Raw genomic sequence first — 13,149 nt, forward strand, 5'->3', positions numbered from 1 at the left:
TATAACCATAACCATAACACCTCTAACCAGCATCTGATATAAAAAAGTTGAATCATTTGACTATAAAGTTACTTTAAAAACAACCTTTATTTAGTGGGAATGCTGACACAGCATTCCAACTATCTGTTATGCTACGCACAAAATGATTTATTATTCCGCCGGGTTATTTTGCGCTGCTTCTTCTCCCACATTGAACATCGCAGAAACTCCGTTCAAACATCAAAACGTTCTGCTCGGTCGGGAATCGATTAGGGATGTAAGGGTTACTTTGTAAATGTAATCAGTTACTGATTACTGAATACATGGTTCTGAAAGTAATCCGAATACAGTTACAGTTACGTGTCTTAAAATCAGATTACTTTTAGATTACTTTTGGATTACTTTCTTTTTCCATCACAGATGGGTATGTTTTGGTGAACAGGAGACACAAAAAGCAAAAGGAAACTGAACGTGTTTTTACTGTTTTAATGGCGTATCAAGAGCACAACTGAAACATAACATCTGAAACGAACAACATAATAAACTTGTTGGGGATGCAGCTTGGGATGTGAGGAGTGAGGGACACGGCTTAGAACGGGCGTGTCGCCTTCTGTCCTGCCAGTGTTGGCAGGACATGAATTAAAATGTCGAACTCGGACTTCATTTTAAGGACATTTCGGCCAGGGGTGTATTTTTGTTTAAGCACCGGATTGGCAAAACAGGAGACTCTGTGCACCAGTCTGCCTTGATCTATGAATTCATGTCCCTGACACTCACAGTATCTGCTGCCCACAGCTGTTTTATAGAAGGAAAACCTCCTTCACTTCATGAAATCTCTGCAGCGCCAGGAGGCAGCGGGAGGGTTAACTCAGCCTCTGAAGACGAGCGCGCCGTGCCTTTCACGCACCGCCTTCACTGTGTTTACCTTCAGAATCATTAGAAAGGCTAAAGAGCGGTGTGGCTGATGTGTTTTAACCACACACACGTCTACACACACACACACACACACACACACACACACACACACACACACACACACACACACACACACACACACACACACACACACACACACACACACACACACACACACACACACACACACACACACCCACACACACACACACACACACACAGACGCGCGATTTAAACGCAGACTTTTGTTCCTCCATGTTTCGTTGTTATCATTTCATTGAGCGGACCCGCCCATTTTTGGGATCATCGCTGTGATGATTCGGCTTTACCTTTAGTAATGAATATTACATGTTGTGAGGAAATCTTTCCACCAATAATTCCAATAAGTAATCTCAAATGTATTCACTTCAGGTTTACGAAAGTAACTGTAATCAGGTTACTCGTTTTTCAAATGTAACGCGAGCTGAATGCAGTTACTTGATTTTTGTATTCTGATTACCTAACGCCGTTACATGTATTCCGTTACAACCTAACCCTGCACACACGGCATAACACCACCGCCCCCCGCCCCCCCGCCCCCCCCCCCCCCCCCCCCCCCGTTGACAGTTCACGAGCGTGTTCTCTTGTGAACTGTTCAGACCCGACGGGTAATAAGGGATTATGACGGACATTTTACGATCCTGTCTGTCAAAATGACGGACAGCGAAAAAATCTAACGCCACCTCAGTGGGACGGAGAGATATGCTTTGGCCATGGGTGACAGCAGTGGGTCAAACTGTGCATTGTCTCTCCACCACTTCAAAAACAATAACGTTTTTGCCAAGAAGGTGAGGCTTATTGACAGGGCGAGATATAAATATACTGTTGGTACTTGTCAATGTCTCTAGGTGTGTAAATGTAGCACTTATACGATGTCCTTTTGTGTTCTGTTGCTTTATGTTCATGTTGTAACCTACGTGCTGCCTGTTGGACAGGTCTCTCTTGAAAAAGAGATCGATGATCTCAATGGGACCACCTGGTTAAATAAAGGTTTAAAACAAAAAAAAGTGTTTTAAAAAATCTTTTTAAAAAAAATCTTGAAAGATAATTTTTTTTTTATAGCAAAATAATTAAACAAAATGCCTTTTGAGGGCATGAAGTGACAAACACGTTCAACATGTCTCCATTAAACTCCATTGTAAATTCAGCCTCATCTTTCCCCACCACAGTATTCGGATTACTTTCAGAGCCATGTATTCAGTAATCAGTAACTGATTACATTTACAAAGTAACCCTCCCAACCTTTAGTTAATCTGCCAAAAAGGCCACATTATTCACCCGAAAGTACACTTCAGATGCTCAAGTTACTTGACATGCTTCACGCTTTGAAATTTCACCGATATCTGTTACGGTTCTTCAAAAAAACGTTCACATGTAACAGGTTTATCTCTCATTCAGAACAATGAAAATGCTTTCCTCTCACTAATCACCATGGAAACCTCTGATCTCTGGACACATCGTTAGCTCAAATATAAACACCTGTGTCATGGAACACGATGATGTCATAACTCCAATTGACATAATTAGAGCAGCAGACTAATGACGTGGTCACTGGAGTTTAACAGACTGTCTTATTTTCCGTCTGATGGAGACTACTGACTTCAACATGTTCCACATATTTTAGACATTATTGGTGAAGTATGCTTTAAGTTCTAAAGTTTTCAGTTAAAATATTCTGCTGCTTTTTCATGCATTTAGACTTTTATTTTCTTGTTCTTATTTCACATTCAAGTCCCCTCTATTCATGAACCCTTTAAAGTACTCAGCCACACCACTTATATACCACGTGTGACTGTTGCTATGTCAGTTAATCTTTCAAATACAAGGTTGCTTGTTTGATTCAAGCTCTTGTAGTCAATATGTCAAGGTATTTATCCCTAACCTTTTATCAGCTAACTAATGACACACACTCAGAGGATCTTTATAAACGTTTTAAGTATTGCACATCTTATAAATCACTTTTAAAACCAGCGATGCACTACAGTCAGCTTTTCTAAAATTTAAACTTCAATGTTCACATCTTTCTAAATGATTCTACTTTTCAATGACCTACAAATAATCCTAATAATAATCCCATTTTCAATCTTTCAACTGTTCATATTTTTTGGTCAATTAATAAACCTGTTACAAATGTTTTATTCAACAAATTTGAGCCGTTGCCACATTTATTTGATCACCATGGAAACCTTTGATCTCTGGACACGTCGTTAGCTCAAATATAAACACCTGTGACACGATGAGAACACGATGATGTCATAACTCCAACTGACATGCTCAGAGCAGCAGACTTCAGATAATGGTTAACGGTCCAGCCCTCAACAGCTCTACGTCAATGATGGGGTGTCATCATATGCCGTTTCCATGGAAACGCATCCCTCGCCATAAAATAGGATATCGCTGTAACTCCAATGGACACGGTCCGATCGTCCCCCAAACATCGCTTGTATATCACCGGTCCATGCCTCAATAGCCTTACGCCAAATCTGAGATCTTACCATAGGCTGTTGCCATGGGAACGCATCTCTCGCCATAAAACACGATGTCGCTGTAGCTCCAATGGACACGGTCCGGTCGTCCCACAATCTTCACCTGTATATCACCTCTCCATGCCTCAACAGCTCTACGTCAAATCTGACATCTCACCATATGCCGTTTCCATGAAAACGCATCCCTCGCCATAAAACACGATGTTGTCGTAACGCCTATGAAAAGGGTCAAAACAGCACCACACTTCAGATAATGGTTAACGGTCCAGCCCTCAACAGCTCTACGTCAATTATGGGGTTTCATCATATGCCATTTCCATGGAAACGCATCCCTCGCCATAAAAGACGATGTCCCTATAACTCCTATGAAAATGTTCAAAAAGTGCTCAAAAATCACATGTGTGCTAACAGTCCAGCCGTGAAGACATCTATGGGACAGTTTTGAGATTTCTTCAAATGCCGTTGCCATGGCAACACAATGCTCACCATGAAACACGGTTTTCTCATAAACTGCAGTACAAATGCTCCAAATGGCCCAAAACTTCACAGGTTTGGTAACGATGCAGCCATCAACGCATCTAAGTGTATTATGGGATGTCATCAAATGCCGTTGGCATGGCGACAGATCATTCACCATCAAGTTAGTTCAAAAGTTTGCAGTTCAAATATTCTGCTGCTTTTCCAAGCCTTTTTACTTTCTTTCTTCTCTCATCACACATTCAAGCCCCCAGTGTTCATGTATCATTTCAATCTAAATTCTTCACTTTCTTCTTACACAATACATTTCAGCACAGCAGTTTGGCGTCAGCTTTTCAGCATAAAGCATTCCCACTAGCAATTTCTTCAGGAATTGCATTCTCAAGTTTTAATTGTCGGTCCATGTGTTTTTAACATCCTCATTGGAAGGTCTTTATAGCACACCTGCCTTTAATATAGCACTAATCAGGGGGCCCACTGTGGGGGTGTTATTGGGGTGTTTGCAGGACTTTGGATCACACCACTCTTCAGTCACGTGGGGGGAATCTGGATCAGCATATTATATGATTGGTATGTTCCACAAAGCAAAGGCTATTTTAAACTTGTGAAAAACAAACATGTCATACCTAAAACATTGTGCATCCCTGTTCTGTAACCAGGGCAGGAAAGGAGTTCCTTGTCTCTCTTTTAGCATGCTAACTAACTGTCACACTGTCATGGCTTAATGAGACCTCGTTATTGTAATTAATAACACCTGTGCTTTTACTTTGACCAGCCAAAACCTCTGCTGTCTTTTACAAGCTTTTTCAGTGTTGAAAGTTTGTACTGTGTATTTAATGCCAGGACCTTATTTTATAGTGACATGCATTTGGTGAAGGAGAAAACCTACATTACTATGCTTAGAGTAAATGTAATAAAAAACAGCAATATGATGCTTATTTCTTTCTTTAAAATGTTTTGTTATACATAGTTTAATTTATCAAAATGAATCCTTTTACTTTCCTGTATGTTATCAAACTTGGTTTCAGTCATTTCACTGAATTGAAAATGTCTACTGAAAAAAGAGGGCAATGATGAATATTTCCTTGTCAAGAAATGTTCTTCTTTCAGGCAAAAGTAATAGTGGACAGCAAATAAAATTTGCCACAAAATGTATCTACTCTCAAAAGTGCACATCTCTGCCCAACAAGTATTTTAATAGTTTTAACTTCAGATCAATCCTCATAATTTGTAACTTCCTTGAATACAAATGAAGCGTTCATGGAATGTATCTCAAACCTTACTCATTCTATTAATTTCTAATGAATAGGAATTATTTACAGATGTAATTAGATGAGTCACAGAAGAGACAGACCACAGTGTGTTGGGTACAGTACATCAGCATTTATTCCATGCAGTTGTTTGCTCAGATTTTATTTCTCCCAGATACCCATTGCACTGTACACTGGATAATACAGGAAACGGACAGGATTGGTTGATCGTAATGCCATTCAACAGGAAAGGGAGTTGGAAATAAGATTAACAAAGAAACAGATGTTTGATACATGGGATGAGGCAAAGATGATGTCTACAGTTAGAGACAATTTCACAGAAATTCAGATGTTAGTAACTGGTGTTTTGAATAAAAAGGAGAAGGGATCTTTGCAGAAGAAGGGATCTTTGCAGAAGCACAGAATCTGCCTCACATGTCTTCAGACTAACATCTCATTTACCCTGCTGTGACAGTCCACTGACTGCTTTTGGTTGTACTAGAAATGTCTATGTTGAGATGAAAACACTTTAGAATGCCTGATGTTGTTGTGAATTATTGATGTAAAGTCTGCTTAATTAATCATAATGTAATTGATGGAAGGTCAAATAATAAAATCAAGCCAATGATATGATGATGCTTTTTGTTCTCCCATACACATACTGTCCTCTTCCCATACCCATTAATTGTGCTTCCTTTAAATAATACTTTTTTTCAGGAGAAATCATAGGTCATGACATTTCTAAAGCTGCCTGAAATTAAAGAACACCTTACCAGTCATTCATAATAAATTAATTCAATAATCATGTAGGCCAGCTACAAAGAAAAAAGATCAAAATTAAATTAAATCTTAACAACAATCATACTTCACAGGATATTGATCGGATTACCCAGTCATTATAATACACTAGGTTATTTCACACTAACGTAAACAGAGTGAAGAAGAGGGTGAAGGAGGCTCAAGGAACGGCAGCAGCGGGGCCAAGACTTTCCAAAGCTTTTAAAGGTAGGGTAGGTAATTCACTTCAGAAACACTTTTTGTTATATTCCATGGAATGCTCTTAACATCCCGATAGCAATGAATAAATGAAATGCTTTGACAATAAATATAATACAAATATTTCATCTGTGGAAGCCGTGGCCATGTAAAAAGCTAGACCAATTATCTGCCCTGGGCCTACCTGCCTGTCAGCCTTCCATCTCCTGCACAAACTTATATCGTGCCCTCATTGGTCATGTACGCGATCGTGTGTGTTGGAGCCTGTAAGGAAGTCTGAAGGAAGGGGCAGATTTTTTTCGGTTGTGTACTTTCAAATTCTAGCGCACTCGAGCTGGTTTCTCCATTCTTACCTACCCTACCTTTAAGCAAAAAAAAAAAAGGGAATTGATCCATCAGCACAATTTTAGATCCGCCTTGTGCTACTCGCTTCTCATGACTCACAAACTCCTGTCAATACTGATACAACACAGATAAAAGAACTTCCTGCTCGTTTTCTACCAGTCGCGCTGGTCCTATTGACAGAAGAGGACAAAGAAAGATTACATTTACAGATGTGTATACAACAGGAGTTACTAACACTGAGATGAGGTTGTTGAAAACCAAGAGCAGCTTTATTGCTCCGGGGCCTCGTCTCTGGCTTTTATTCCTCACTTTATCTCGGCATTCAGCGTACACATGAGCTAACATCTTGACATCTTTAACGTTCAATTCAACCGGCTGGCTGGCTATTTTTCAAACGCAGAATCCTTAAGGATGACAAACACTCTAATAGGGATACAAAATATTTTTTAAAAAAAAGCTCTCACAGATGCAGTATCCCTTTTCAGAGGCAAGAATAGTGATATTGCTGGGATTCTACATTTCGGATGGTGGAGGGAACCTTTAAAGGACATTTTACAAAACACAAGAAAAAGTAAGCAGTTTGTAAATGCCGCCATCTAGTGGCTGTTGATATATTGCTCCTGCTCTCAACAACACAAACCCTGAGCATTAAAAGTGAGTTCATAAAAAGGGGACAATTTAAAAACATAGCATCCATACTAAGCTGTTTTACTCTCTTGTATCTAGCCTGCTAGACGCCCCGGATCCTGAGCAAGCACCTTCTTCCTCACCTGAGCGCCAACCTATATTATTGCTGTTTCATCCATGACAGCACAGAAAGCAATTTGTTTTACCCTGCTAGAAAAATGATAAATTGGAACTGCTGCACCTAGGGATTTCAAGAAATGGGTTACTGCACCTGGAAAGCAAATTAAACGCTCTACTTCTCTACATTACATTTAACGTCAGCAATAAAAGGTTGAACATCAAGGCTATCTGGAGGACCCTTTTTTAATATTCCTATATGGTCCGTAGTATGTGCCGCTTAAAGAGGATCCGTACACAATATTTGGTCCAGTCCAGTTTCTCACAGTCTTCGAACAATCCTGAGATGAGACTTGAAACTGTAATGTCTAATGGAGAAGGAAAGGGCTGTTTTCATACACACTGAAACCTCCCTAAACATCTCCTGATTGATGATGACAATGTCTCGAAGAGGATGAGCTGTGTGAGGAAGAGTTTATTTTTGTTTGTATGGTCTCCTTAACTGTCAGTCTTTGTTGCACCGAGAGCTTGTGCACTTCATGCAGTCCTCTGGCAGCGTTGTGCATTTTTTGCGCGCTGCACAGGCATGCTGGACAGTAAAGAGGAGACCCTGGTGACGGAGGGGACACATGGTTTCTAGGAGTCCGGTTGCTAAGCAGGTTGTTCATGCTGGTGTTTTTATAAGCTCCCCATTCCTCACTCATCATGGTGGGGAGGGGATGGAAGTTGGGGAGGCAGGGTACCAGGGCTCATCATGAAGCAGGTAGATCTTTAGTAAGAGGGGAGGTCCTTGTTGGTTGGGTATTTTGGATCATCATCATTATCATCCTCATCATCATCCTCGAAGCCCATGCTCAGTTTTAAAAATGTTTTTTTTTTATCTGTTCAGATTCAGAGAATTTACAGATTTTCCTTCAAAACTCAGACAAAAATAAATTATGAATGTTCTACTGTACATTATCATTCAAAAGGGGGGATCCCTGGATGCTGAGCTAGAGATGAGAGGGAACGTTTTTTTTTGTAATGAAGATAAGGGATGTTCTGGGCGAGATTGCATGGGGCTTTGCTATAAGGAGCTTTGTTTACAATGTCGTCCTCTTATTGCTGTATCTTCTGCGGGGCAGAGTGGGACCCGAGGGCCTCAAGGCATGAAAAAGAAGCTGAAGCCCTGGGGGGGGCGGGTTTCACCACGAGGAAGGGGCTTTGTTGTTTCTGATGGTGGCATCGGAGCACTCTGCTTCAGACGTATCACAGTCTGAGTCCCCAAACTGTAGTGGATTCTGGGAGGGAAAGAGGGATTTAGTATTAGGGAATCTTGATTGTTTGATGGCATGGCTACATGGATGGCAAAAGTAAACACATCCTTTACTCAAGTAGAAGTACAGATACTCGTGTTTACAGTAGCAAGCCGTGACTTTTATACCTAGGCCCTCTGACTCCCACCCCTTCCCTCGAAAAAAAAGAAGTTATTACGTCACAGCGTATACTTCAGCGGAATATCAAAACAACGGCCCGGGGTGCAAAACGCATCAATGAAAGCGACCCTCTACCACACAAAACAACACCTATAAATAACCCAATTTGTGTTCTTTGAAATTGAAAAGGATATTGCATTGTGTTTGTTACTTTCGTTGCAGTTGTATGTCTTAAGTGTAATTTGGCATGCTTTTATTTTGAAGGTGAGTTTACGCTGTTGAAAGGAAGTTGTTGTTGTTATGGAAACAAGAAAAGTTTCACAGCGGGCGGAACTTGTCATAAAGTCCGCGATAATAAAACCCACCCATTTAGAGGGAAGATATGATTGGTCAATTGTACTGTCATTTGACATTACTCTCTCTTCCAGTTACTATAGCGGGCCCTCTGTGAATTCATAGCTGGACGTCCAACAGCTCCTGTCTTCACCGTAACTCGCAGAGACGAGCTTCTTTCATTTAACCCTTCACATTCAAACGTTAACTGAATAGGCAGATTCCAAGGATTTATTTATTTGGAAATGTTATTTTGAATACAATTAAATCAAGTTATCTTGGTAAAACTAATGAAAAATATTTTTAAATTTTTAAAAAAAAAGAATATAATTTTTTTTTTTAAATGTTTTTAAATATTATTTTGTAGAATATCTTAGGCCCTCAGACAGCTCGCCACTGCGTGTTTAAAAATACTCTGGTAAAAGTAGAAGTACTGACTAAACTTCTTTACTCAAGTAAAAGTAAAGAAGTATGGGCTTCGAAATGTACTTAAGTAAAAAGTACCCATAACTACCAGCTGTTTTAAAGAGTAACTGACCTCCCTTCATATTAATAGAACAATAATGTAATTGTTAGCTAATGAATGTTTCGATGCTGAACAACGGTAACATGACAACGTTTTCATTGGTCCCTCTTGTTTATAGAAGACAAGGAAATGATGGATACACGGATCGTGTTCAAATGACTCTAAATAATAATGATCACGCCACCAATCGCAGTTTAAAACTAAAGTAACAATCCTGTTTTGAAAATGTAAGAAGTAGAAAGTACAGGTATTTGTGTTCAAAATGTAAGAAGTAAAAGTAAAAAGTCGTCAGAAAAATAAGCAGTGGAGTAAAGTACTGATACCAGAAAAATGTGCTTAAGTACAGTAACGAAGTATTTGTACTCTACTACTTCCCACCTCTGCATGGCTATAATGACAGATTTTTACCACAGTACTGACCTCGTAGCTGTGTTCGTCGGAGCACAGTTTCCCCAGGGAGATCTGGGTCTTCACTCTGCGGACGGCGCACTCCTTGTCGGAGAGGCCGTCTGATTGGGTGGAGATGTCGATGGGGATGTCGGGGGTGTGGGACAGCAGCTCATCCAGGTGCTCCTCCTGGCTGGCGCTCAGCCTCTCCAGGGGCCCGCTGTGGGAGTGGTCGCTGGTGTTCCCCTCCTCCCCGTCAGACACTGACAGGTTCTCTGAGCTGAAGGTGGAGTAGGACTGGAAGCTGCTCATACAGCGATGAGGCCTGTGAGGCAGCGGAGGAAGAAAACATACATTATTTTAATCCAGTTGTTCCATGTACATACTGCTTTATACATGTTTCATTGTATCCAGCAAACTACAGTGATTATATTGGTTATGGTGCTGTATTGGTCTGTTCTTTTTATTTGTTGCAGCATGTCATGTAACAGCTTTACAACACAGTGAAGGTCGAGGTGGCAGACTTAGCAACCTAGATTTTACCTCTGTCTCCGTGGAAACTCCACTTCACTATCAACCTCTCCCTCCTCCTCTTCAGACGACTCATCTCCACCCTGTGAAGAAATGACAGCTTTTAAATCACCTTTCATAGCACACACACACACACACACACACACACACACACACACACACACACACACACACACACACACACACACACACACACACACACACACACACACACACACACACACACACACACACACACACACACACACACACACACACACACACACACACACACACACACACACACACACACACACACACACACACCACACACACACACACACACACACACACACACACCACACACACACACACACACACACACACACACACACACACACACACACACACACACACACACACACACACACCTCTGCTCACCTTCCTGAGGGGTCTGAGGGGTCTGAGGGTCCGGGGCAGGGCGCTGGCCAGGGTGTGAGTGCGTTGGGATGCCTGCTGTTCCTGCGGCTCAGCTTTCTTTGCAGCCTCTCCGTCTGAGGCGGGGTCTTTGCTCTGGGCCCCTAAAGAGGACGCCGAGCCTTCCTGGGTGTTGAGCAGGGAGTAGTGAGGCAGCTCCGGGTGGCTGGCTGCAGGAGGGGTCTCCTGACAGTGTAGGCAGCCGGGGAAGGGGTGGGCCTGGCAGCAGGGGCACAGAGACCCAGCACCAGCAGCGAGGCTGGTGCTGGTGGATGAAGTCCGCTGTCGTGTGTTTGCGTCCACAGCGGTTGATATGAGGTCGGGGCTGCAGCCGGAGACGCGGCGCTGCAGGTGGTCCGTCTGAGGGCTGCGGAGAGGGGCGGCAGGGCCGAAGTAACGAAGGTTGTTGGCACAGTTGACAACGGCCTCCTCGCGGCCCTTCAGGGGGAGAAGAGGCCCCTCGGTGGTTGGGAGGTGGTGGTGGTGGTGATGGAGGAACGGCTGCTCCTGGAGGGACTGGGACTCTTCTAACGCTGCGGTGAGAGGCCTCAGCAGGCCGGGGAACTCGCTGTGGCTGCCCTTGCTGTTGGCGCGGCGATGGCGAGGCTTGCTGCGGTAGCGGGCTTTACCGGGAGGGGTGGAGATCTTGGGGCTGGCGGAGAGAGGCGAGGGGGAGGGGAGGTGGTCCAGGCCCGGGATGCCTTCAGAGCGAAGCAAGTCCGGCCTGAAAGAAAGGCATTTAATTAACATTACATAATGTATCTGAATTTATTTGTTTTCCTCATAACTTTATGCCCAATGTGTAAAACTTAAACTTCTGGCTTTACTAGAACCTAATTAAGTAAGTCTGTATTAGTTTATACGAGTTGTACAGTGGCGTATTAGAGAGTTTATTTCTCTTATTAGTGACTTTAAAACCCCAGAGAATACTTTGCTTGGAAATTGTTGATGTTTGTTACCACTTTATAAAAATGTAGTTTTTACACTGAATATTCCCCCGGTAATTCCTTTTTTTCTTTTTAAACTTCAATGGCCCAATGTCAATTATTTAACAGATCAATTTGTAGCTCATCATCTGGATGAACCTGAGAATGCCAATGCTAATCGATGTTTAGCGTCTTACTTTTCAAATGAGCTGCTCGATTCTCTACAGTTCATACCGTTTGGTGTTGGGCATCCCAGGTTTGTGGGACATGCTGCTCTTCTTCTTGATGAGCTTCTCGACAGCGTTGGACCTGGCGATGGGTCGGACCAGCTGGCGCTTATAGGTTCCGGGATATTTCTTCTCCACTGCCGACTCTCTCCTGCAGGGACGGCAGAATTAGTTTGGACAGAGCGCAGCATTCACACACAGTTTCAAGAGTTTAACCAACACTAACATTACTCCACAATTTATCTGAAACTAATACAGATGATCCTACTTTCAGTTTGAATGCAAAAAATTACTTTCTATTTTATTTATTTCTTTGATTGCTTTGTTTTTTTGGAAAACACAGGACAACATATACAGGAATTTTTCAGAAGAGGGAGGAATCCTCACGGGTAAAAAAATGTATCACGGAATTGGCAAAACAAATCTGAGATTCATTTCCCAAGCAAAAATAAGTAGTTGCCTGAGAAGTGCAGCCAAAATGTGAAAAACATGTAAAACACACATCTGAATCAGTGACATCTTTTAAATCACTTCTTAAAACTCTCCTTTTTATTAAAGCCCCTGTCACACTGTCCCGAAATTGACACCCGATGGACCCACGAATATGGAATTGTGAATTTCGCACGAAGATGGCCCCGAACCACACACGAAGGCAACATTTACATTACATTTAAGACATACAACTGCAATGAAAGTACCAAAAACAATTATGTTACAGTACTATGATACTGTACTGATATCTTCAGACTTTGTTCTTTACTTTATCCGTCTTTATATGTAGAAAATATTACGTTTTCTCCGTAATGTTGTTTCCATAGCAACAACAACTTCCTGTCAACTCTCCTTCAAAATAATATATTATATCCTTTTCAGTTTCACAGAACACAAATTGGGTTATTTACATAATATGTTTACATGATTTTGTTGTGCAATAAAACAACCCGATGGACACACGATAAAGGAAATGTTCAAATTCGGCTGTGATCGTAGCAACATCGGGCCATTCGTGAGGGCATCTTAAGCCATCGTATGATCGCTGGTGGAGTTTCTCAGGCTCCGGCAGCAACTTCGTGAGCGGTGGCAAAATCTTTGGCTTGCCAAAAAATTGCCGAAGGAC

General features: G+C 41.9%; 1 protein-coding gene across 3 annotated transcripts in view; it reads right to left on the bottom strand.

Moving 5' to 3' along the window:
* Positions 1 to 5,259: 5,259 nt before the first annotated feature.
* si:ch211-45c16.2 (mitogen-activated protein kinase kinase kinase 13) overlaps positions 5,260 to 13,149 on the bottom strand; it is a 36,484-nt gene continuing 28,594 nt past the window's right edge. For all 3 annotated transcript variants that reach the window (XM_034203976.1, XM_034203974.1, XM_034203975.1), the window contains 5 exons: positions 12,040 to 12,183; positions 10,844 to 11,603; positions 10,436 to 10,506; positions 9,926 to 10,217; positions 5,260 to 8,511 (listed from right to left, as the gene is read on the bottom strand). In XM_034203976.1, the coding sequence (XP_034059867.1) occupies positions 8,416 to 8,511; positions 9,926 to 10,217; positions 10,436 to 10,506; positions 10,844 to 11,603; positions 12,040 to 12,183 (1,363 nt within the window). In that variant the 3' untranslated portion in view covers positions 5,260 to 8,415. The remainder of the gene's footprint in view (positions 8,512 to 9,925; positions 10,218 to 10,435; positions 10,507 to 10,843; positions 11,604 to 12,039; positions 12,184 to 13,149) is intronic.

The sequence above is a fragment of the Gymnodraco acuticeps genome, unplaced genomic scaffold, assembly GCF_902827175.1.
Source record: "Gymnodraco acuticeps unplaced genomic scaffold, fGymAcu1.1, whole genome shotgun sequence".
NCBI lineage: Eukaryota > Metazoa > Chordata > Actinopteri > Perciformes > Bathydraconidae > Gymnodraco > Gymnodraco acuticeps.